This window comes from Pleurodeles waltl, chromosome 11 (assembly GCF_031143425.1).
Source record: "Pleurodeles waltl isolate 20211129_DDA chromosome 11, aPleWal1.hap1.20221129, whole genome shotgun sequence".
Taxonomy (NCBI): domain Eukaryota; kingdom Metazoa; phylum Chordata; class Amphibia; order Caudata; family Salamandridae; genus Pleurodeles; species Pleurodeles waltl.
Genome location: NC_090450.1, coordinates 91,496,663 through 91,523,943, shown reverse-complemented (window position 1 = coordinate 91,523,943; position 27,281 = coordinate 91,496,663). Strand labels below are relative to the sequence as shown.

Here is a 27,281-nt window from a genome sequence, read left to right as displayed (position 1 = left end):
GAAGGCGTCATTACCTTCTCCAGCAGGATGCTAGTAAATCAGCATATCTGGGCTGGAGGCCTCAAAGCCTCTGTCGCCCTTTGACTTGCGACTCCGCAGATCTGGGAGATGCAGCCCCATTCCCTGAGGCCCATTTAGCACCAGGACAGGCGAGAAATAAGCTATGCAGTAGCCATGCTGCACCTAGTGCTTGATTTGATCCAGTGGATTCCGTTGCGGGGCACCAGCACTTATTTTTGAGGGCCAGCACTTATTTTTCTGCATCAGGCATTTTCTGCGCGCAAAAGACAATAAGAGAAAGATGGAGAAAAAAAGATGGAAAAGTGTCACAAAGGGAGAAAGCAGAAACCTGCAAGAGTGAATGAAGGGGCAGAGAGTACCTGTAAATGGATTAAAGAGACCACAGAAAACTGTGGACTAGGTGTGTACTTTGCGCCAAATCCTGTCTGTCTGCTCCTCTCTGGACAAATGTAAAGACCAGACTCAACAGCCCAGATACTTGGAGGACTGCCATTACTTCACCAACCAGCCAGCATCACTCTCGGAGTGGAGGAGCCACTCCCCTGCACCAGCAGGCACCGCGTGCAACTGCCCCGTCCCCCGTTTTGCTGACCATCGGGTCCACCATGGGAGTATCTCACCAGGAAGAGGATACCGAGAGTCCATGAGGTAAGCCCCATTGAACTGTCCAGTCTTCGAGACACTGAGCCTGCCCGGTCCCTCAATGCACCAATACCTCACTAGTTGCAAGCACCAGGGCTTGTTTGTGTTCAGCCGGAACACCAATGCCACCAAAATTTACCTGCACGTCAAGTGACTTTGAGAGAGGCCAGCCGACTTGATGTGTTTTTCCCCTCTTCTGCAAGTGCACCAAGAACTGTGAGAGGATCAAACTCTGACCTGCTGCAAAAAAACACTTTTGCATCCGAATCCCCAGCCCGAGTCCACTGAAACTGACAGTCTCTTTGTGGACCTGAGACCCTCAAGAGTGGAGCCCCAGCACCCCCCTTTGGATTCTGCTGGACTGGTCCCCACTTGTAGCCTTTTTCTTACAGTTACTTACCTTCGGTAACAATATATCAGGTAGAGACATATTCTAGTTGCAGATTCCTTACCTTTAAATTTCCCCAGACATCAGACTGGATCTGGCGATTTTTCTTCGACCAGTACCTCTGCGTGTCGTCAGCTGGTGTCAGTCGACTCAGAGGGCGTCGCATACAGGCGCCACCCTGGCACGCTGACCTCAGTTTCTTTTCACGACTTTCCAGGCCAGTAGTGCGGAGCCATGAAGAACACAGAGTGGTGCGCCAAAACTAGGGCCCTTAAGGGGAAGTTCCTGTCCCTAGAAATCAGTTCCCAGAGCAGGGAGGATGGGCAGGTCGGTAAGGAATCTGGAACTAGAATATGTCTCTACCAGATATATCGTTACCGAAGGTAAGTAACTTGTACATCTGATAGAGACTTCTATTTGCAGATTCCTTACTTTTGAATAAATACCCGAGCAATACCATCTCCGGTGGTGCACTGCGAACCAAGAAGTCCTGCAGGACTGAACGGCCAAAGTAGTGTTTGGTAAAAGTGTGCAGAGATGCCCACGTCGCTGCCTGACAGATGTGCAGGACTGGAATGCCACATGCTAGCGCTGTGGTAGCAGCAGTAGCTCTGGTGGAGTGAGCGCGCAAACCTTCAGGAGGTTGCTTTTTAGCCAGAGCGTAGTACATTTTGATACATTAGAGTACCCATCGTGAAATGGTCCTCTTCTGCAATGTTTTCCCCTTTTTTGCACCCACATGTCCCACAAAGAGTAGATCGTCCACCCGGAAGTCTTTGGTACGATCAAGGTAGAACGCCAACGCTCTTTTTGGGTCCAGACGGTGGAGTCTCTCCTCTTCATGAGAGGGATGTGGGGGTGCATAAAAGGTAGGCTAGGTGATGGACTGTCCGACACGGAAGGGTGTCACTACTTTAGGTAAGAAAGAAACCCATGTGCGAAATACCACTTTGTCAGGATGTATGGCCAGGAAATGTGTCTTAGATGGCAGAGCCTGGAGCTCACTTAATCTGAGGGCAGAGGTAATGGCAACTAAAAAAACAGTCTTGATGGTTAGGAGACGTAAAGGGCAGTTGAGAAGTGGCTCAAATGGGGCACACATAAGGTATGTTAATACCAGGTCTAGATTGCATTGGGGCATGATGAATGGGACTGAAAGAAAGATGTGTGAGGCCTTTAAGAAACCTCCCAACTATAGGAGATTTAAATAAGGAAGGCTGAGCTGGTAACCGCAAGAAAGCAGAGATTGCAGAAAGATCTCCCTTAAGAGTGTCCAGGGTTGAACCCTGGAGGGCAAGAGAAAGAATAAAGAGGAGGCCTTGAGAAAGAGGAGCAGATAGAGGATTGACAGATTTCTCAATGCACCATGCCACAAATTTCTTCCAACGACAGGCGTATATGGTTTTGGTTGAGGGACGCCTGGCTGCCAAGATAACATTACAGACTTCAGGTGGCAGGTCAAAAGACGTCAACTAGTCACCGCTCAATCTGCACGCAAGGAGGCGGGGTTCGACAGGTTCGGATGGAGGACCCTCCCCTGCTGCTGCGACAGAAGATCCTCCTGAAGAGGCAGTCAGATCGGAGGAGCTACGGCCATGCTCAACAGCTCGGGATACCAGACTCTTCGTGCCCAGTCCGGAGCCCCCAGTCTAACTTGGACCCGGTCTTGCCTGATCTTCTTCAGAACTCGGGGCAGAAGTGATATGTCAGAAAGGCATATAGGAGGCCTGAATTCCACTCGCGACAAAAGGCGTTGCCGAGCGAGTGTTACCTTCGAAAATGCAATGCGCAAAACAGCTGACATTGTGCGTTCTCTACAGAGGCGAACAAATCTAACCAAGGTTCTCCCGACTGAAGGAAAAGAACTTGCACCACCTCTGGATGGAGACGCCATTCGTGATTGACCACCCATTGTCGGCTGAGTTTGTCTGCTCTGGCATTCAGAGCCCGCCAGGTGTTGAACCACCAGGGAAACGCCCTGATGTTCCAGCCAAGTTCAGTGGCGAAGAGACTCTTGACAAAAGGACCACGACCCCACTACGCCTTGTTTGTTGCAGTCTGTGAACACTTGCACTGCTTTCACCTTGAGAGAGGCTTCTGATCTCCGCATCTCCCATGTGGTGCCCCATCCTAGGAGTGATGCATCTGTCACAACTAAGATCTGGTTGAGAAAAGGAGGGGGATCTGCCCTTGACCCAATCCTGATTCGTTAACCACCACTTCAGGTTCTCCTGATGCTGTGCCCACTGGAACTTCAGGTCCCACAGCAGAGCCCGCATATGCCAACTGGCATTTTGAACTAGCAGGACACAGGAGGCTATGAGGCCCAATAGCCTCAGAGTCATTCTCACCGAAATCCAGGCCAGAGGCTTAAACATTGGTATCACAGACCAAATATCCTGGGCTCACTTTTTGGGAGGATATGCCCAAAACTGCACTGTATCCAGAACAGCCCTGATGAAAGCGAGCACTCGAGGAGGAGTCAGGTGTGCCTTCGGCACGTTGATAGTGAACCCCAACGAATGCAAAAGGTTCGCCGTAGTCTGGAGGTGGGAGACGACTGTCTGGGGCGAGTTCACCTTCAACAGCTAATCGTCGAGATAGGGGGAAGACTGGGACCCCTTGCCTGCACAGATGAGCTGCCACCACTACCATCACTTTCGTGAACATCTGAGGGGAACTGGTAAGGCCAAAGAAGTGCACGCTAAACTGAAAGTGCTTGTGACCTACCACGAATTGTAGGTAACGTCAGTGGGCCGGCAAGACAGAAATGTGGAAGTATGCATCTTGCAAGTCCAACGCTCCCATCCAGTCTCTGGGATCAAGGGCAGATAGGACCTTAGCCAATATCAACATTTTGAACTTCTCCTTTTTGAGGAAGAGGTTGAGGGACCGAAGAGCTAATATAGGACGAAGACCTTTGTCCTTTTTCGGCACCCGAAAGTGGCGGAAATAGCAACCACGACCTACTTCTGGCAACGGAACCCTCTCTATAGCTCCTTTGGCCAAAAGGGCTTGGACTTCCTCACAGAGAAGCGCCATATGATCCTCCGATATTTGATTGTATGAAGGTGGCATGGCTGGAGGAGGTGCCTCGAAGTGGAGGGAGTAGCCACTTTGGACAATCTGGAGGACCCACCTGTCTGGGGTAATGGATTGCCAATGGGGCTGGTGATGGTGAAGCCTGCCACCAACTAGTTCCTGGCGTACCCACGTACTAGGAAGGTTTAGAGGCTGAGGAGGGGGCGGGGGTGGACTGGGCACCCCGCTGGCTCCCTGATCCCCAGGGGCGTGGATCCCGCATCCACGCAGAGCCTGTACAGCATGTGCGGGTCGATGGCTGAGGGGGGTGGGGGGGGAAGGACCCGGGTAGCCACGAAAGAGGCGAAAGGCAGACTGCTGGGGGTCTCGAAGCGGGCGGGTGGCCAAGGGACCGGGCCGTGGCTCGGGAATCCTTAAAGCGCTCGAGCGCTGAGCTTGTCACCGAAGAGACATGTGCGATCAAAGCGCATGTCCATTAAGGATTGCTGGACATCCCCTGAAAAGCCAGATGTTCTCAGCCAGGCGTGGCCTCTCAATGCCACTGTCAATTCAACCGATCGGCCCGGAGAGTCGGTCGTATCCAGTCTACAACGAATCATCAACTTCGCTGCATCCCTCCCATCTGTTACGGCTTGAGAAAGACTAGTGCGGGCCTCCTCCAGAACTCTAGGCAGCACTTGCGCGACCGTATCCCAGAGAGTATGGGAAAAGCGGCCCAAAAGGCATGCAGTGTTCACGGACCACAGCGCTAGACTGTTGGAAGAAAACAACTTCTTCCCCAAATTGCCCAGTCTTTTTGATTCCCTATCCGGGGGTACGTCAGGGAATGCGCCAGATGAAGAGGAAGCCTGGATGACAAGGATCTCAGACCTGGGATGTTGGGTGAGGAATTTCAGGTCTGTTGGCGCAGGCCGATGGCAGTGGGCAATCGTCCTATTCACAGGAACCCCTGTGCTGGGTCTGGACCAAGTACCCAAAAGGACGTCTGTCAGTGCCTCATTAAAGAGAAGAAGGGGTTCAGAAGTGGAAGACCCTGGCTGAAGCACGTTGGTTAGGATATTAGGCCTAACCTCCACAGATGGTAGCTCGAGATCCAGGGCCCCAACCACCCTTCTCACCACCATGGAATATGAGGCACCCTCTTCCGTAGCCACGGTAGGAGGAGAGAGCATACCAATGTCAGGGGAGGTGTCTAGACCACTGGCATCACCCAAATCCTGCACCCCAGTCCATTTGGGGGTCAAGCTGGTATTCTAAAGGGTCCAGCATCCCCTCCATACTCTCCCCTTATCCATACCCATAAGAATAAGGGTCTGGATCAACCCTGGGCCCAGAAAAGCCCATAGAAAACGGAATCTGCGTTGAGCGACGTCCTTCTGGCTCCGGGTATGAGGATGGGATTGACGTCGATTGTGGGACACACGAGGTGCAGATCTGTCACCGACATCGTGCGGAGACAGGAGTCGCAGGGCTTGAATCCAGTCTTGTGGGACATCCCTCGATGTATCCACAAACTCATCAAAAGAATTCAACAAAAGTGTTGACGTAGTAAAAAAATGACCGAGGTAGCTCTCTCTGGATCCGCACATAGGCTGGCAAGGAAAGAAAAGAATAGATGTCAGAGCGCTGGGGTGGCACCTATATACGAATGCTATGTCATTGCGACGAACACAATGCCAACGGCACCTGCGGAGTCAACCCATGCCACAAGATGGCGCCCTGAGGTATTGCTCAAAGACAAATCTCCGGATCCAGTCTGACGCCTGGGGAAATTCAAAGGTAAGGAATCTGCAACTAGAAGTCTCTATCAGATATGTCAGTCAACTCCTTGGACTCAAGACAAACTATCCAAGAACTTATGCAATGACCACAGCCACATCTGTCAAAGGAGCACTCAGCTTGGACATTCTTGCCTGAATGCCTTTTCCTATGTTCAATAATTGGGAGTCATTTTTCAATACAGTACGCATTCACACAGTTTTTTTGAACCCCCTACAAACGCAGCATTTCGATTCTTTAGGAAATTTCTACCATTGCGGAGTTCGACCAGTACTGTTCTTTATGCAGAACCAGAACCTCAATCTAACCTTCGACCCCCTTTCAGAAACTTCAACTTTGTTAGTGGTCTCCACTGGCTTTTCAGTCTTGGGAGGTCTGACTGCATAGAAATGTTATTCATTGATTCTACCTTCTCAGTAAGAGTAATATTGTTATTTTACTTTATTTAGTCAATGCACTTATGTTAGAAATGGGGTTTCTGGTTGGTTAGGGTACGCACCTCAGCCAGGCAGAACCCACCACTCTAGTCAAGGTGAGTGAGTTACACACCAAAGATAACCCTTGCTCACCTCCTTGGTAGCTTGGCATGAGCCAAGAGACAATATGTAAAGTGTTTGCACAACACACACAACCTAGTGACACAATAAATACACCACAACAAGTTATATAAAATTAAACTGTATTACATAAAACATAATTAGACCAAAAACAACTTGAATCAGTAATACTTTGCCAAACAGGCAATTGTCAGACCATCATATTACAGCTAAAGAGAAATAATCTCACATTGTACATGTAATGTAAAACATCGCCAAGGAAACAATGTTGTGCATAATATGCAGTCCCTAAAATAGTAATCGGGGCTCCTGTCTGCCGAGAGCACGACATACATCAGTTTTGGAACAAGGAAATGCAGCAAGCAAGCAGTCGCTGAATCACCTTCTGCCACCCACACCTGGAATCGGTACATGAATTCCACGCACCTGCGCTTATATTACATGTCCAGTGGTAAAAGATCCTCCAGCCTTGGATACCGGGCCATCTGCCCGTCTACATCCAGGATTATGGTATAAAGGGGCTTGGCAGGCACGGGACCTCTATCAAGGGTTCCTCCTCATCCTGCAAGATAACGGTGAGTGCCCCAAAAGTATGCTCCTTAGAAGGTTGGAGGAGGGAGGGGTATACTGACAAGACCGCTGGGGCCATGGCAGGCTCTCGCAGGGGAGGCTTCACTTGATCCTCATTACCGTCTAGCGCCTCAATACTGCGGCCACTCTCCCCTGCCTCCTGGGACTGCTTGGGATTCAGGGCCGCCCTCACCTGCAGGCCAGGAGGGTTAGGGAACAAGCCCGGTGGGCTGGGAGAGGCCAGTCCTCTTGGGCAGGGCCCTACTGCCTGCTGGCATACACCAGACTTCCATCCTGCACTCCGCGCTCAAATGGGGCCAGTACGAGGGACCTCCACCACGCTGGGATGTTCTCTAGGCTCCTGCACCACTCACTACCACCAAAGTGCCTGCACCCGACAAGGGGCGCAAGCTCCTCCGGTTACAGTGCCACCACCCCTGGGCTGAGAGGAGCCAGCTTCGTCCGCACTGGAGGGTTCATAGAGCCCACAGTGGTGAATATACAAAAGTTGGCACCTGCTTGTGCCCCGGGGCACTGGAGGGTTGCACGCTTCGAGCACACTTCAAAAACATGGCATCCGCACTCCTTCTCCTCGACCCCAGACTTCTCTGGGTGAGCTGGCGTCCTTTGTTTGGCAGCTCGGGCCACAGCAGTGAGTTCCCACAGGAGTCAGTGCCTGCCTGGGCCCTGGGGGCACTGCAGGAAGCGCGCTTGTTCGCACTAGAACAAAAGGGCTCCTTGTGAACTCTCCTGCATCGTGGACGGGGGTACACACACAGTGACAGGGGTACTTCCTTGTGCCTGGAGTAAGCAACATTAAAATAAACCGCTCTTCATGCACTGTTGTAAAAGAATAAGATACTCGTATACTCAACAATGGCTTTCGTCGGGGGGGGGTATCTTCAAAGGAGTCCTTTCAAGTCAAGCATAACACCCTTTCAACCCAGCTATGTCTTCAGACATCAGTAGGGGGTAATCAGTCCATTGTGTGAGGGCAGGACACAGCCCATTCACAAGTAAGGTGTGAACGACCTTCCCTCTCCCCAGCCCAGGAAGGCTAACAGTATGCAGATGCCTCTCCAGTCACACGCAGCCCCTCCTGTGTTATGGCTATCTGGAAAGTATGCACCAAGTGGAGCTGTCACTCTGCCCCACACGTGGACTGAAGTTGGGCTGCAAAAGCACTAGAGTTATAAGCACAGAGAAATGCCCACTTTCTAAAAGTGCCATTTCTACCATGGTAATAAAAAAAATTCACCTACACCAATAACCAGGATTTCTCAATACCATTCGAAACATACTAAACATGCCGAAGCTGTTCCTCAAAGATTAGAAGATACCACTTAGAAATATGACAGGGCATTTCCAATGCAATCCTATGAGAGCAGCAGCACTCACACTAGTGAGAAACTAAATAGGCTGTTTGTCACTACTAGGACATGTAGTACAAAAAAGACATACGTCAAGTCAGAGTGGTAGTAAACTGCACTCACAGGCTCTGCAGTTGCAGGCCTGAGACAAGTTCGAAAGGCTACTCCTGTGGGTGGCACAGTCTGCGCTGCAAGCCCAATAGTAGCATTTAATTTACAGGCCCTGGGTATATGATATACCACTTTACAATGGACTTACAGATAAATTAAATAAGCCAAACATGTTTAAGCCAATTATACATAGTTGTAGGGGAGAGAGCACATGCACTTTAGCACTGATTAGCAGTGGTAAAGTGCCTAGGGTCATACAGCAAATAAAAAAGGGTCAGAAAAATAGGAGAAAGGCAACACGTATGGGCAGGACCCCACAAAAAGGGCCAGGTCCAACAAGTTATGAGATTGAGAACTTATTAAATTAAACATCTGATTGTAACCTTTAGTGTACAAATGTAGAAAACACATTGTAAGTATGTGGAAACACTAGTCTGGAAGTATACTATTACAAGTAAAGAGGAGAGTTCTTTGTATTACAGGCATATACAGCCACACATTCCTTTTGTAAGAGGGGTTATTTTTTCTATTATAAAACAAATACAAATAAATCAGTATGCATACTTAAAGTCTATGTAAGCTTGTGGCTTTCCATCTAAGAAAGTCTGAACTACTTGTCTAATAGTACTCGCTGATCTAATCAGTGTTGTTGTCACATAAGGAATAGATGGAAAAAGCTCCTGATGCCCACACTATTCAGAGCAAGGAAGAGGTCTGGTCCAATCTGCACTACTAGAGTTGAAAAAACATACCACACTGTTCCAAGTTTGTAGAAGTTCACTTAGTCTCAACATGTGGGTACACCTTACCACTTAGTGGAAATTGCCTCTCAAAGTTACTTATAAACAAACCTGCTGAGGCTGGCACCATGTATGCACGTGGCCATACCGTTGCCCGTAATGTGGGTACAAATTCCTACGAGTTCCTTTTTGAGAAGAAGCTGACTTATGCTGGTTTTCACTGATGACAGATCGCTCAGTAAAAGATTACAGCCTCTGGCCTATGTGTAGCAAGGGAATCATATAAAATTACTACATGACAACAACATTCGTAGAAAAGAATGAAGGCAGATGCAGGAAAACAGGCAGTGCTCGGCAGACAATGTCTTGAGCAAATATATTTCTAAGACATACTGGCCAAATTGTAATTTGCTTCTTGAGGAAGCACCAAATGTGTTGCGCTTGCAAAATGTATATAAGGTGTCACAAATAGCTGGTCTGCTTTTTGTCAAGCAGCTGCCTTAAAAATGCAAAACAAAATTAAAAATTCCCAAATAGCTGGATAAATGATATTACTTTCAACAACAACAAATAATAGCTCAATATTATAATGAGGGTAGCATACTTTAAAATGTGTTAATGTATATTTAAATAGTTATTGAAAAGTAAGCCTTCAAAACACACACACACACACACACACACACAAATGGGTTCTTCTGCAGTTTTTCGAAACATTTTTAGTTATTTCTCATACGCTCTTGGATTCTACCCTACTTTCATTCCTCAAACATTGATAATGCACTTCTATCAGCCAGCTGTATTTCATTTGCAAGCCTAATAGAAAAACACTATATAACAGCTGACAAATCTGTTTTCTCACCTCTACTAAAATGGACACTAGAGCGTTGACAATAATAAGGAGAAGCATTCTTATGCGCCATGGAAATGGGAGGCACACAATCTGTAGAAAAAAAAAAGATAAAAACGCATGTCAAAGTTCAATCAAAATATACTGGTGTATACAATGCATTTTCCAAAGGTGTTCTTTTAAACTCTTGGCTGAGAAGAACACTACTTGCGTTTAATTGGCATATGAGGTACTGGATGTCGAGAATGCAGTTTCATTTTTGGGTGTCACCTGCAAGCCAACAGACGGTGCTGTTTAGCCTGTGCAATAATTAGATCAATGGTCCCAGGTAAACATTAATAGCATGAGGGGACGGGTTGAAGAAGGAAAGCAACAGTACAATCTTTTGCCTCCAGTAACAAATGGACGAGAAGCATAGTTTCATAGTTGGCATGATTCAAGCGGTTTTGGAAGTAGGGGTCCTATTATCTAGCATTAGGGAAAGTATAATCAGTTAACTAAACTTGTACCCAGGAGGGCAAATTCTTCAATAAATGACCTGGCTGATCCTGGTTAGGGTGCATTTGATGAATGGTTTGTGAGACGCACATCAGTCTGGCTAGTCTTTCATCCATTTTTAAATAGGGTATTACACGCCTTATTTTTAGTGCTTTAGATAGGGTAGAGTTAATTGTAGTGCAGATTCATAATGGATGGGAGGAGTGTAACTGGGATGCTAATACAGTTGGAGACGTTGCCGTGAGTAAACCATTGGCATTAACGATTGTTAACTGACAAACACAACAGATCAAATAAAGGGAGCCAAACTGGCCAAGGTACAACAGTAATGAACCCATAGATTATTTCTGCTTGAAAAATACACCTCCCACCCAAAGAACAAATTATTTACCTTTGGTAACGCATTATCTGGCAGAGACTGTATCTAGCTGCAGATTCATTACCTTTGAATGCTCTGGCATCAGCTTCGAATCCGGAATCTTTCTATGGCTCCTTTGGCCAGGAGAGCCGTATCTTCCTCGCAGAGCAAGATTAAATGATCCTCGATCAGCTGTTCTTTCAATGGAGGGATAGAGGAATGGAAAGACTGGAAGGGGAGGTAATAGCCCTTCTGTATGATCTGTAAAAGACCCATTTGTCCGATGTTATGGACAGTCAGTGAGGGATATGAAATTGAATTCTCCAACCAACTGGACAAATATGGTCTTGTATACCATAGTAGGAGGGTTTGGCCGCTGTGGGAGGGGGGGGGAGCTGAGTGGTGGCCGACCTCTGGATGCACCCTCTGGGTCTGAAGTACCACAACCTCGTCCTCGCACTGGATGCTGTGATGATGAACGACAGTGGCTGATCTGCGGGTAGCATGGTACCCTGCCCCTTCCGAAGCCTTGAAAGGGGCGAAAGGCAGACTGCTGGCAAGCAGGTGCTGAGAGGCCCAAGGATCTAGCCGTAGCTCGAGAATCCTTGAACCACTCAAGCGCCGAGTCTGCCTTTTCTCCAAAAAGGCGTGAGCCATCGAAGGGCATGTCCAACAGGTTTCCCCCCAAAAAGCAAATCGTACGAATCCAGGCGTGTCGACAAGCGGCCACTGTTGATTAAATCACCCTGTCCAGCGTGTCAGGCGTGTCGAAACCACAACGAATCGTAAATTTGGCAGCATTTCTCCCATCCTTGACAGCTTGAGTGAGATGCAAAGTCTGCCCTGGCATTGGATCCGCTGACCCGTGCTCGGAATGTTGACGTTCCCGTGATGCCTCATCGGCTGACGGGTGTGGCTAGGTCGAAGTCCGCCTGGACTTCTTTTTTGTGCCTCTTCCCCAAGTGCCCGGAGGACCTCGAATGAAAAGGAGAGGACTTGGGGCTCCTGGAGTGGTCCCGCAACCTCTTCCTTGAGTGGGACGTGACCTCCTAGGAGTTGCACCTACCAACGTCGACTGGCGTGTCGCCATGAGCTTCAGAGACTGCTCTCTCAAAGCTTTCAAGGCCATGGCCCGGCAGTCGGAGCACGACTGAGTCGTGGTCTCTGTCGAGGCACCAGAGACATACCTGGTGGGGGTCCGTCACCGACATGGCGCGATGGCAGGCGGCACAGCTTGAACCCAGTCTTCCTTCATGAGATCTTGCACAGATGAAAAATCTTCGACAAAAGGTTTGAAAAAAGGCCTGCCAAAAAAGGCAGAGGTTAGCTTGATCCCGGACCTGCGCTTAACCGGCACGGAAGGAAAAGAACTGAAGCTTGCGTGCTGTGGTGGTGCCTTTATAGGTGACCGTGACAACCCAGACGGCTCCAACGACGCTGACGATGCCATGCAGAGCCGAATGACGCCACCCGTGGCGCGCGCAGGGTATTGCTCAGCGAAAGGATTCCGGATTCAAAGCTGACTCCAGGGAATCCAAAGGTAAGGAATCTGCAGCTAGAAGTCTCCATCAGATCATATTTTATACTACCACTTTAAATAAAGTCTATTGTCAAACTTGGTATGGCTTCTGAAATGGATATCACGTTTACAGAAATGTATTAGTGATTTTCTTCATGTTCACTTATGGATTAAACTAAGAGGTTTATATTTTGCTGTAGAGATTGCACTTTGATACACCCAAGACATAACTTCTGTATGAATTCATTTACCTGCTTGCTTTACATGAGCGTGATTGTTCTCAAGTGTTTAGGTATTGTTTAGGAAAAGTGTTTAAAGTAAGTTTTATTTTAAAACGTTTTACAATGTTTAAACAAACACAGTTTGGAGAAGTCACTTCTGCATTCAAAGGTTCCAATAACAATGGTGTTTTCTCTCTGTACAGATGCATGCCTGGAAAAATACTCTTTCAGGGAACCATCACCTTTATAGCCCACCTAAGGTATCCTATTACATGCAAGTCTTCAATTAAAGTAGTACATAATGTGGACTTAAAAGCAATCAAATTAAATTTCGTAGGATACTGCTTTCTAATTTGTACAGCACTTAATGTGTATAAAATGTATTCCTTTTCACTTGATCATACTCAAGTTTATTCACCGAATTACACAGATTTGTTTTTTCAAATCTGCATTACTTGAAATCATTTCAAGATCAGTACACTAAACACAAACACTTACCTGTCACAACCTATAGTGATCAACTTCTGGATTCTACATCAGGCATCAGTGATCCTACTTTCAGCTGGCTATGACACAGTGGACAACAGCACCCTACTAAAAGACTAAATGAATGCAATGGAATAACAGGCTCAGCCACTAGTCTGGATCCAGTTGATCTCCAACAGGCGAAACCAACTAATCAGATTAGATTGTACCAGTATGAAAATGTCAGGGAGAATGCCCAAGCACTCATCCTAATCATCATTGGCCTTCAATATGTATCTGCAGCCCAGGACTCACCTAATCGAAATGTACAGCCCAGACTTTCAGTTGTATATTAACATCTTTGCTTGGAAAACGAAGCAAGACTTAAACCAATATCATAGAATGTCTATACCATATCAGTCAATAGTGAGAGGAAGCTTTATCTGGCTCTACCGCACACCAAGACTGAAATTCAACAACTCAATGAAAAAGAGAGGGACACAATTGTATTTTTTTTTACATGGGTCGTAGCTCTCAGGTCTTCTCCGTTACTGGCCCACAATATGAGTGATCTAGTTCTAATACTTTTTTCAAACATCATTCATGCTTAAGTTAACACTGTGGAAAGGAAGACAACTTATATTATTTCACAAGGTCCTATAATTTCAGCAAACGGAACACAGTATACAACTACCCAGGGCACTGGACATGACATGGATGATTGAATTTACTGTGGAATATACACACACACAAACTTAAAAAACTTGGGCAAGTTACAGCAAATACATAATCAGTCAGCACAATTTGCCCAAAATTGGAAAAAAATGACCAAGTACAAAGCACTTTAAAAATATTTCACAGGCAAACAGGTGTGGACACTAGAAGATAGAAGGTTACATGTTGCCATAAACATAACTTTAAACATGGGAGTTTTGTTTAACTCTGTGCTCTTGTTCAGCAAATCACTGGAGACACAAAATACTAACCTCCTACTTATGACAGTGAGAAAGGTTCAGCCTTTAATAAAGGTAAATCCCAAAAATGAGCTTAAAAGAACACTGGTCCTGTCTCAGCTGGACAGTTGCAATGTAGCATATATAGGCAGGTAGGAAGAAGCAGGTGCACACTTTCCATGAATGTTTTTAATGGTTGCGGAAGACTACAAATGTTAGTTACATTTAGGACTGAAAGTAAAGAACACTGGTGCATTCCAAGTAGAAAACGTATTTGAGGTAGTTACCTGTAGAAAAGTATCAATTGCCTGAACTGGATACAGCATGATGAATAATATAAAGGCATAAAGAATCAAAACGGACACAAGAAAGAGAACTGCAAAGAAAATAAAAACATGGTAAGAGCAGGAACTATTTTGCATTGCAATGCAAGCATCTTTAGGGAATATAAGCACTGCTAACAGTATTTGTAAGCTTGCTTTACATGCATTCTGACCTCCTATATTGTAGCAAAAAGTTTTTATTTAGGAAGGCATGCTTTTTTAAATGAATACACATTTACATCTACAATTTCCTTACAATTCCCCAAGAGGAAAGTTAAGGGCCATGTGTTTCCAATATGTGGACTAGATTTTTACTAAATACTGAGGTAAGGTTTAGTCTATTAAGTAAAAGTTTTTAGAACAGCAGACATGCTGAACTCACAAGGTGCTCTCATACGTGATAAGGAAGAAAAAGGTGACTTGTGAAGTAAAATACTTGCTAAGGATCACATAATTTTAGACAAATTTATCAGGAAAGCGCATTACAGTTCAGTGCAGTAGATTATTTAACCCACTAGAACTGCAGCTGTGGTAAAAAAATTCTGATTTTTGGAGGGTTGAGAATCTCATTAGAAATAGTATGAGATTGGGAGAGATAGATCATAATTTACACTGCATGCCTTTGGCCACTAGCCAGGCACACATTAATAAACTGGCTATATCCCTGTAGATGAATGGTTATTCTTAAGCACTAACAACAACATATCAAAGTGCAAGGGAGAGACAAAAGAGCAGTGGCATTACAACAAATCAGAAGACAGGGGGATGGGGAAGCCATTTGACAGCAAAGAAATGACCCAATATACTTCTTATGGCTACAGGCAAGCTGTCCTGTACTTTATTGCTGTTACAATTGAGAACGATCTTTCTCCTAATCTGACTAGCCCAAACCATAGCTGCCACGATGGTAGATTGCTTAGGAGTGATATTTCAATGTTTTCAGTGTGCAAATGTATGCCATTTAAACTTTTATGTGCAATATTATGAGTGAGACTTCACTGCCAGTAGAACAAAGCAGTAATATTTATGTAGTGTGATACATTTCAGAAAAGCTCCCCTTTTTTGCAATGTAAAAGCGTAAAAATGTAATAGACAAAGACAATGAAACAGCTGCAACACTCCTAATGCAGTATAACTAACCGCCTACCTCCCTTTTTAAACAGAACTTTACTGTAATCCTCTGAAGTGCCTTAAAAAAGTGCACTTTCTAAGGGACAGTACATTATTTTATTAAAGTTATACTTTATGCTCAATACATATTTCAAGGAATGCTACAGCAACAGCCAATATCACTTTACTTAAGTTACAAATAACAACAAGCACTGTCAAAACCAATAGGTCTTGCCATTTTCTGAGTGAAAGTGGTTCATCAATGATTGGCAAGTATGTATGAATATGGATAAGGCGGTGAATGTGAGAATATGATAACATTTGACAGGATGAGTAGGGGCAAGAATGGATGGTTCACTGGGTGATACCATATTATCAACATCTGTGAGCGATAAGTAGACAGCATCATTTTACCACTTAGGATAGTATGATGTGCGCTTCACAACTACCAATTGCACCTATGATGTGTGACATCACCAGTCAGTTCTATATTTTTGGATACTCCCTCTTTGAACTCCAGTCACTTGTGTACAATAGTTGAAGTCAACAACAGCAACATTTAGTGTGGTAACTTTATTGGTTAGAACACCTGCTTTAAAATGTGTTCCAGCAACAATACTAGGACCGTTAACTTCTATTGAAACTTGGGTGATAGAGTTGGTGTGTCACCTCCAGTGCCTTCTTTTAGATTTCAGGACAGATTCCGAGAATGAGGGGGCAGCTTTCACAAAAAAAAAAAAAAAAAAGACACTGGTGGAGGTGCATACTCAGGAGGTGCAAATGCAGAAGCATGTGTGTTACCTGTATTCATATGTGTGATACTGAAAGTGCTCAGCTTTACTAAATTGATAGTTTCTGGTTCCTGCAACTTACTGGCACAGGTTGATCATGAAAGAGGGAGACGGCAGGGATATAGCAGTAAGACTAAATAAAATGTGCTCTGCATTGAACCCATAAATGCAGCTGTCCTTTTTCAGCTAACATTTCTAATAAAATAAGAATCAACAACTGTTGTATCTATTTTGTAACAGGCAATTCAGTACAATTCTATGGCTTAGGATGAAACGACCTGTTTTACTCTTTCTCCATCAGTAATTTGTATTATATTTTTTTTTACCAAAAGCAACCATACCAAACACCCTACCAATCATTCAAATAAATGAAATGAGAAACACACAAAAGAAGGAAGACACTTACTATTTTTGTAGCAGGGCTGTCTGAAGGGCTTTCCTTTGGAGAACACAAGTGCTACAATGAGGTATTGAAAGCTGGAGACAAAAAAAAGAGTTGAGTTTTCGTAGTTTCTGATGTTTTTGTCATGCTTATCAATAGTGCTGTTCTTGAAGTGAGAAGAGTTGAGGTCTGCGGTTCTGGATACATTGCATGCCCTGTAAAAACAAAACACATTTTTAGTTCAAAGTGCTTAAAGAGATTGTCACTCTGAGGCATAAAATTGTAACATTTTATCAAAATGATCTAAATTTAATGCCACAGCTGCAGCTTTGTAATTGTTACAGGGATTAGTCTGATTATTTAGCATTAATTTACAACAGTAAAAATAATAGTACTTTTCTCAAAGGAGCTTCAACTTGTTTGAGGAAATATAAAGAGCGGAAACACAAACAACCCTTTTAAAAGCTCCTAATGCTGTACTCCAATATCTGTCAAACAACCGGAAGTGACCCCCCACAAAGGGGAATATGGGGAATAGCAGGTGGAGTTAGTTATTACGGCAGGGAGGGAAGGGGTTTGGGGGGGGAGGTGAGGAAATCAGTCTAGGTAGGATATGTCACGGATGTTCATCTGGCCAATTCCAACATTAAATCATTCTTCTCCAGCCTCTGCCAAAGCACTTTGCCCAAACTGGTAGGCATCAAGTAAAGCACTCACAAATATGTTACAGCACTGATCACAGAGAGCAGCCCTACATAAAAGTCACTGGCAACCCAGAATATTTTTAAAGTACTCAGGAATTTGGAGGGAACTACGCAAAACAAACATTACTTGCTTTCAGTAAAAAAGATTCTGGTGGGTACCTCGTTTAACAGCTGTTTGTTTACCTTCAGAAAATTCCCAGGTGCTAGTCTGGATCTGTAGAGTCTTCCAGCACTGCTCTCCACATGCAGATAGATGGGCCACATGGCTCTGCAGTGATGTGAGACCACTCTGAAATTGACTGATCAGAACCACATATACCATCTCTGTGTGCTGACATCGGTTTTTATTAATCTTTCTCCTTCCACAATCTCAGAAGTGCAGCACTACAAAAAAATTGGAGGCAATAATGTGCCAAAATCTAACTTGGAACCTTATGATGTAAAGAGTCTAGTTCAATGAACTCAACGAAGAGCAGATCACCCACACAATAAGCTCTTGTACAGTCAATGTAGAAAGTCAAAGCTCGATTATGGTCAAGCCAGTGGTGTGTATGGTGCAGCGAAACAAAATGACAGGGTAATCAACTGACCAAAATAGAAAAGTGATACCAACTTTGGCAGAACAGGAGCCAGAGTCATCAGCACCAACTTGTCTTGGAGGGTGGTGCTGTAGGGAGGTTGAACAGAGGCCGCTTGTAGCTCAATCATGGGGAGCACAGGAGTGATGGTGATAAGAAAGACTGCCTTGCTGGTCAAAAGCCACAGGGGGCGACTGTGAATAGGCTCGAATGGTGTACTTATAAGGAATATTAGGTCCAGAATTTGGTTGCACTGAGGTGTGACAAATGTCCTTGGAAACAACAAATGCATCAGGCCTTCAGAAAATGCATCACAACCGGTGATTTAAAAAGAGAGGGTTGATCAGTTACACATAAACTGGCTAATAGGCAGACGAGTAATCTTTAACTGGCTAATGCAAAGCTCTGATGGGCCAATGACAAAATGAATATTAGAAATTTTAACTTGCAGAGAGATGACAGAGCCCGCATCAAGACACACATTTTTCTCAGTGCCTGCATGGATGGATTTTCTGGATGTGTATCTGGCAGCAAAAATGACAATGACCATTTCAGATTCCACTACCCCTATTCAGTCTCCAAGCATGGAGATGTAGTTGTTTTGAATCAGTTGGAGGAACCTTACCTTTTGCAAGTGGCTATCCGGTGTGGAGGGCAAATGCTCATACTTAGAAGCTCTGGGTTCCACACGCTCCTAAACCAATTACAAACTATTAAGACTACTTTGATCAGATCTATCTTTACTGTCCGCAGAAAGGATGGGACGGAATAGGTAGTGGCGGGAATGCAAACAGGAGATCTGTGTCCCAATGAAAATGGAATCCGTCTCCCAATTAACATTTTAAAGAAAACAGAAGCTTTGACACTGCACTTGAAAAGTTGTGAACAGATGATAGCAGGGTTCCACACTGACTGATGATGCCCTGTACCACCGCTGTGTGAAGATTCCATTTGTGGTGACATCTTGTCACTTATGGAGTTGAGGGACCCCACAAGCTGGTTAGCTACCGAGAACATCTTCTGCTGGTCCAGCCACATCGAGAGAGAGAGAGAAGAGAGCGCATGCGCCTCAAGTCACATGATTCAGGCCCCCATCCTTCTCACTGCATTACCTCCTAGCAGTTGTGTTGTCTTTCAGGACCTGTACCAACCTTCTCATGATAGTTGATGGGAAGGCCACCAGGGTCCTCCACCTCCTGCAGATGGGCTCACTAACCTATTAATGACACATTCTTTACAACTGTGACATGCTTGTGGGGGCGGGAAAGCGACCTGCCAATTGTCAAGTTGGCGCTTGACTGCCACTACATGAGGTCTCAAGCCATATCCAGCAAGATCTGGACAGACTGAGAGACAACCCCAGTGCTGGGCCCACTGAAACCATAGGTTCCATTGCAAGGTTCAAATATACCATCTAGGATGAGGAGGATGCACAAGGCCAGGAGCCCAAGAAGACTCTGAACCATCCTCAGAGAGAGATGAACCCGAAGCCTCAGGATCCTAAGTTACCTGGACTCATTACAACAGTGCAGAGGCCTTAAATGCTATCATATTCAGGATTGACCCTATGTAGAGAATCCTTTGCCTACGGCTCAGGTAGCACTACAGCTCTTTGATGGAAACCCTAAAGAGGTCAAAAGCCTTACAGTTGCCTAGAGGTGGTCTATGGCTGACAGTGGCAAGTCCACCGGTCATCAACATACAGGAATACATCCATCCCTAACATCTGAAGAGGAGCTACAACCACTGCCATCACTTTAGTGTAGATCCAAGTGGTTGTGGTAATGCTGAAGAGCTGGACAGTAATTTGGAACTGCTCATACCACTCAATGAACTGCAGGTAGCGCCTGTGGGTCTGCAGAGCAGTATATGAAAAACAACATCATGCAAGTCAAGGGACAGCATCCGGTCCCCCAGATCCAGAGCAGAGAGGATCTGAGTCAGACTGAGAAGTTTGAATTTGTCTGTCAGCAAGGCATTCAATGATCAGAGATCCAGTGTATGCCTGTGGCGCTGTCCTTCTACTGCATACCATTACACGACATGGGCATCAGTGAAGCATATGTTGCTACCCAACTCAATGGTACTCATTTTATCAGTCTATGAAGGAGGAAAAGCTAAGACCCCATGAGGATTTATAACCATGACACAGATTCCTGCAGTGGTTCCTTTAGTCCACTGCACCACCAGACTTGGCTAAGAAGTAGTGCAACTAGCACCTCTTTCCCTGCTCCAAGCTGGGTATCCACTCAATGGCACCATTGGCCAGCAGGAGACTGTCTTCATGTATCAAGACAGAGCATGGATGCTTAAGGTGAAGGATGAAACGGAAGGTAGGGTGTACCCTGTTTGAACAATCTTTAAATCCTATCAGTCTGACGTGATTCATGCCAGCCAAAGAAAAAACACTGAATCTTACCTCAATCAGCTGATCGCAGGCCCAAAGGGGGCATATGTTATTTTTGGGGGGGAAACCTGAGTCTGGGAATGAAGGCTGGAGACTGCTGTCCGTGCTGCAGTAAACAGCCCTGACCGCCACCACACCCTGTGCCCCAAAAGGACCTAGGTTTGGTGATGCATCAGCAGTGAAGGTAAGCTAAGCCTCTGGGATAGCTCCTAAACTTTCTATAGTGTTGCTGGAATTGCCTAGCTGTAGACAATGATCTCAAGGATCGAGATGTGGTGCAACAATCTTTGAACCATTCGAGCGCCAAGTCAGCCTTTGATCTGAACACAGGGTTTCGCTCCATAACCTGCTTATGTTCTCCCCTAGTGATTCTCACCCGCTCCCTCAGCTAACACGCCTCAGCAACTTACTCACACACTCTTGGAAGGGGTCTTTTTTGGACCCATTTATTCATTTCTCTCATATCCATACTAGCCTAGCTATTTCATTAATCTCCAACTATTTCTTCAGACTAATCACGATACAAAGTAAGAATTGCATGTTTTGCTGCAAGTGTGTTTTGTCACTGTCTTTTACGCAGGACCTAGTACTTTACTCTGAATTTTCCTCTCACTTTTTCAGCTTAACTTCCCACTTGCTCTCGGGCTGCTTGTATCAACTGCTCAGTCCTGATGCTGGTCCCATAATTAGTGTGGATCGAAACGTCGTCAACTAGGGTCTCAAGAACCTAGTAATTTATTATTTTGCATGGCTTGGTCATATAATAAAACACTATGTGCTATGTACTGAAACGATTCTACCGCAGTGTGTTTCTCGTCTGAGAACCAACAATTTGTTCTCATTGATATGTGTTGAGAATACCACTGATTTACGGTTTAGATAAATGGAAAACATTATTTCCTTAATTTTAGCTGCTAACATTTAGTGATTGTATACATAGTTTTAGCATTTTTGGTATATGGAATATTGCTTTGTTCTACCGACCCTGTGATGTCATCTAAGTCGCAATTTGTGACCTGCTATATATTAATTAGCTAGGTCAGATAGAGAACCACTACTGTTCCGAATTTTATAAATAGAGCTGTCACTACAAAGATCGATTTGTAAAATTATTTTTCATTCACAAGAAGTTGATCTGCAATCACTTTTTAGAGAATAGAGAATGGGTGCTGGCCCGAAACTACTGGCTGCTCCAGGGCTCACAGTAAAATCCTCACTGTTAACATCTACAGAATCTAGAATTATCACTCATATCTGGAGGCAACTTCTGGTACTTTGAGAAATCCCTGGAGTTTGTCTGTCAACACCTGCATCTGGCAGTCACCCATAACTTTTGGTGACTGTGTGCGATATCTGGTAGTCATTCCAGGCATCTGGTGGGAACTGTTGGTGCATCCAGGAGCAATTTAGAATATAAGACGAGAACCCAGGCACATGTCTGCCATTCTTGGATATGATGGCAGTACAAAAATTCAGTTTTTACATCTTGCCCCACTGATTTTTTGAGTTAATGGACCAAGATGACAACATGGTTTGTAATCGGCAAACAGCATTGACTTGTTTGACTTTTAGGTAATGTGAGTCAAGTGTCCAAAACAGGCACTAGAGGTACAAAAGTCAGTTGCCCCAAATGGGATATGGTGAGGGGGTTACCCATCCACATTTGTGATTTTAACCCCATCCCCGCAACGCATTGTTTTCCTAGCTTTACTAAATTCTAGCTTTACATTTGATTTATTATTTCCAAATTATGGAAATTTTTTACTCTTTTTAAAATTGAATTTCGATTTTTAAAATTAATTTCTTATTGTATACTTAATTGGGGAAAGTGACGTGACAAGCATGCGTTTCTCTCTTCCAGAGGCCCGCATGCGACATACTCCACTTGCGACCTGGCGCATATTGAAAATGTCACTTACCCAGTGTACATCTGTTCGTGGCATTAGTCGCTGCAGATTCACATGTTTGGCACAGTCCGCTGCCTGGTGTTGGGCTCGGAGTATTACAAGTTGTTTTTCTTCGAAGAAGTCTTTTTGGTCACGGGACCGAAGGACTCCTCCCTCCTCGGCTCCATTGCGCATGGGCGTCGACTCCATCTTAGATTGTTTTCCCCGCAGAGGGTGAGGATGGAGTTGTTTGGTATAAATAGTGCCCATGCAATGGAGTGAATATGTATGTACGTTAAGAGTTTCTAATAATTATTTACAAATGTTCAGATGTTTAAGATTTATGATCTACTTCTAAACGGCTACAGGCTTCCCGGGGAGGTGGGAGGGTACATGTGAATCTGCAGCGACTAATGCCACGAACAGATGTACACTGGGTAAGTGACATTTTCAGTTCGATGGCATATGTTGCTGCAGATACACATGTTTGGCATAGACTATAAAGCAGTTACCTCCCCTAAAAGCGGTGGTTTAGCCTGTAGGAGTTGAAGTAGTTTGGAATAATGTTCTTAGTACAGCTTGGCCCACTGTAGCTTGTTGTGCATTTAGTACATCTACACAGTAGTGTTTAGTAAACGTATGAGGCGTAGACCAGGTTGCAGCCTTACATATTTCGCTCATAGGAATGTTTCCTAGAAAGGCCATTGTAGCACCTTTCTTTCTGGTTGAGTGTGCCTTTGGTGTAATAGGCAATTCTCTTTTGGCTTTAAGATAGCATGTTTGAATGCATCTGACTATCCATCTAGCAATGCCTTGTTTAGAGATTGGATTTCCTATGTGTGGTTTTTGAAAAGCTATGAACAGTTGTTTTGTTTTCCTGATTAGCTTTGTTCTGTCAATGTAATACATTAGTGCTCTTTTGATGTCTAATGTATGTAGTGCCCTTTCAGCCACAGTATTTGGTTGTGGGAAGAACACTGGCAATTCTACTGTTTGATTTAAATGGAATGGTGAGATGACTTTTGGCAGAAATTTTGGATTTGTTCTTAGAACTATTTTATTGTTGTGTATTTGAATAAATGGTTCTTGTATGGTAAATGCCTGTATTTCACTTACTCTTCTGAGGGATGTGATTGCAATGAGAAATGCGACCTTCCAGGTTAGATATTGCATTTCACAGGAATGCATGGGTTCGAAAGGTGGACCCATGAGTCTTGTTAAGACGATGTTAAGATTCCATGAAGGAACTGGTGGTGTTCTTGGTGGTATAATTCTTTTTAGCCCTTCCATGAATGCTTTAATAACTGGTATTCTAAATAGAGACGATGAATGAGTAGTTTGTAGGTAAGCAGATATTGCTGCGAGGTGTATTTTTATAGATGAAAAAGCGAGCTTTGCTTTTTGCAAATGTAGTAAGTATCCTACTATGTCTTTAGTAGAGGCATGTAATGGTTGTATTTGATTGGCATGGCAGTAGTAAACAAATCTTTTCCACTTAGATGCATAGCAGTGTCTAGTGGAAGGTTTTCTAGCTTGTTTTATGACCTCCATGCATTCTTGTGTGAGGTCTAAGTGTCCGAATTCTAGGATTTCATGAGCCAAATTGCCAGATTCAATGATGCTGGGTTTGGATGCCTGATCTGTTGTTTGTGTTGTGTTAACAGATCTGGCCTGTTGGGTAGTTTGACATGCGGTACTAGTGAAAGGTCTAGTAGAGTTGTATACCAAGGTTGTCTTGCCCATGTGGGTGCTATCAGTATGAGTTTGAGTTGGTTTTGACTCAACTTGTTTACTAGATATGGAAGGAGAGGGAGAGGGGGAAAAGCGTACGCAAATATCCCTGACCAACTCATCCATAGAGCATTGCCTTGTGATTCGCGGTGTGGGTACCTGGATGCGAAGTTTTGGCATTTTGAGTTTTCTTTTGTTGCGAACAAATCTATCTGGGGTGTTCCCCAAATTTGAAAGTACTTGTTCAGAACTTGGGGGTGAATTTCCCATTCGTGGACTTGTTGGTGGTCTCGCGAAAGGTTGTCTGCTAGTTGGTTTTGTATTCCTGGAATAAATTGTGCTATTAGGCGAATGTTGTTGTGAATCGCCCACTGCCAAATTTTTTGTGTTAGGAGGCACAATTGTGTTGAGTGTGTTCCTCCTTGTTTGTTTAAATAATACATTGTTGTCATGTTGTCTGTTTTGACAAGAATGTATTTGTGTGTTATTATGGGTTGGAAGGCTTTTAACGCTAGAAATACTGCTAACAGTTCTAGGTAATTGATATGAAATTTTGTTTCGTGTATATCCCATTGTCCTTGAATGCTGTGGTGATTGAGGTGTGCTCCCCACCCTGTCATGGAAGCATCTGTTGTTATAACGTATTGAGGCACTGGGTCCTGAAATGTCCGCCCTTTGTTTAAATTTTTGCTGTTCCACCATAGAAGCGAGAGGTATGTTTGGCGGTCTACCAACACCAGATTTTGAAGTTGACCCTGTGCCTGTGACCATTGTGATGCTAGACACTGTTGTAGGGGTCGCATGTGTAGTCTTGCGTTTGGGACAATGGCTATGCATGATGACATCATGCCTAGAAGTTTTAGCACATGTTTTGCTTGTATCTTTTGGTTTGGAAACATAGCACTTATTACCTTGTGGAATGCCTGCACTCTTTGTGGACTTGGAGTGGCAATTCCTTTTGATGTGTTGATGGTTGCTCCTAGATATTGTTGTGTTTGACACGGTTCTAGGTGTGATTTGGTATAGTTGATGGAAAACCCCAGTTTGTGAAGGGTTTGTATGACAAATGTGGTGTCGTTTGCGCATTTTTTTACTGTGTTGGTCTTGATTAGCCAATCGTCTAGGTAAGGGAACACATGTATCTGTTGTCTCCTGATGTGTGCTGCTACTACTGCTAGACATTTTGTGAACACTCTTGGTGCAGGTGTTATTCCGAATGGCAACACCTTGAATTGGTAATGTATTCCTTTGAATACGAACCGTAGGTACTTTCTGTGAGAAGGGTGTATTGGTATATGAAAGTACGCATCCTTTAGGTCTAATGTGGTCATGTAATCTTGCTGTTTGAGCAGTGGAATGATGTCTTGTAGTGTGACCATGTGAAAATGGTCCGATATGATGTAGGTATTTAGTGTCCTGAGATCTAATATTGGTCTTAATGTTTTGTCTTTTTTTGGAATTAGAAAGTACAGGGAGTAAACTCCTGTGTTTTTTTGTTGTACTGGTACTAACTCTATTGCATCCTTTTGCAGTAGTGCTTGAACTTCTAGTCCTAAAAGTTCTAAATGTTGTGGTGACATTTTGCATGTTTTGGGGGGGATGTTTGGTGGGAAGTTGTGGAATTCTATGCAATAGCCATGTTGGATTATTGCTAATACCCAATTGTCTGTTGTAATCTGTTGCCAAGTTTGGTAGAATTGGCTTAGTCTTCCCCCCACTGGTGTTGAGTGAAGGGGTTGCGTGACTTGAAAGTCACTGTTTAGGTGGAGGTGTTTTTGGAGTCTGGAATCTTCCCCTACTCCTTGGGAATTGACCCCGATATCCCCTGAAACCTCCCCTTTGGAAGGAACCCTGATATGGTGTGGTTCTTGTTTGTTGGCTGGTGGTGTCTGTGGGTTGGCCACGAAACCCCCCTCTAAATGGAGTTTTTCTGAAAGAGCCTCTGCTCTGCGGGGAGTAGAGTGCGTCCATGGCCTTGGCCGTGTCTGTGTCCTTTTTAAGTTTTTCAATGGCTGTATCCACTTCAGAGCCAAAAAGTTGTTTCTCGTTGAAGGGCATATTAAGGACAGCCTGCTGGATTTCAGGTTTGAAGCCTGAAGTGCGTAGCCAAGCGTGTCTCCTTATGGTGACAGCAGTGTTGACTGTTCTTGCTGCAGTATCGGCTGCGTCTAGTGAAGAGCGGATTTGATTGTTTGAGATCGTTTGTCCCTCTTCCACTATTTGCTGCGCCCTTTTTTGGTATTCCTGGGGAAGATGGTCTACGAGAAGTTGCATCTCGTCCCAGTGTGCGCGGTCATATCTGGCCAGCAGCGCTTGTGAATTTGCGATGCGCCACTGGTTGGCTGCCTGTGATGCTACTCTTTTCCCTGCCGCATCAAATTTTCGGCTTTCTTTGTCCGGAGGTGGGGCGTCGCCAGATGTATGTGAATTTGCTCTCTTGCGAGCTGCCCCTACTACCACGGAGTCAGGTGGTAACTGCGAAGTAATAAACACTGGGTCTGTGGGTGGTGGTTTGTATTTCTTATCCACCCTTGGGGTGATGGCTCTTGATTTTACGGGCTCTTCAAAAATTTGTTTTGCGTGCCGTAACATCCCTGGTAGCATTGGGAGACATTGATATTGGCTGTGTGTAGCCGAGAGGGTGTTAAATAAAAAATCATCCTCTATAGGATCGGAATGCAGTTGGACATTGTGGAATTCTGCTGCCCTAGCCACCAGTTGCGAGTATGAGGTACTGTCCTCTGGCGGTGACGGCTTTGTGGGGTATGACTCGGGATCATTGTCCGGCACTGGGGTGTCATACAGGTCCCAAGCGTCTTGATCCTGATCGTCATGACTTATGTTAGTTTGCGCTGGTGAGTGCATTTGTGGCGGTGTTTGTGCCGGCGATGCCTGTGGTGGAGAGGGCGGAGGCGTGACTGTTTTAACCACTTTGGCTTGTGGTTGTGCGTCATCCTTTGGAAGTCCGATCCTTCTTTTCCTCATGATTGGGGGAAGGGTTGATATCTTCCCTGTGTCGTGCTGGATGTACAGTCTCTTTTGTGTGTAGTCCGATTCTACACTTTGGAGCTCTTGTCCAAATCTGTGCATTTGGCCACTTATTCCTTGTTCCTCTGAGTAGGATGAAGGTGTGGTATTTTTCGGCGCCGAGAGAGAATCTTTTTTCGGTTTCGGCACCGACAGAATTTTTGTTCCTTTCGGCATGGATTCTCGGTGCCGATGTTTTTCGGTGCCGGTATCTTGTTTTTGTCTCTCGGAGCCGCTTTCTCGGCTCCGAGGTTGCTCCAT

General features: G+C 44.9%; 1 protein-coding gene across 7 annotated transcripts in view; it reads right to left on the bottom strand.

Moving 5' to 3' along the window:
- Positions 1-27,281, bottom strand: part of ATP13A3 (ATPase 13A3) — a 429,788-nt gene that overhangs the window by 103,566 nt on the left and 298,941 nt on the right. For all 7 annotated transcript variants that reach the window (XM_069213169.1, XM_069213167.1, XM_069213166.1 and 4 more), the window contains 3 exons: positions 16,712-16,902; positions 14,369-14,457; positions 10,080-10,160 (listed from right to left, as the gene is read on the bottom strand). In XM_069213169.1, coding sequence (XP_069069270.1) covers positions 10,080-10,160; positions 14,369-14,457; positions 16,712-16,902 — 361 coding nt within the window. The remainder of the gene's footprint in view (positions 1-10,079; positions 10,161-14,368; positions 14,458-16,711; positions 16,903-27,281) is intronic.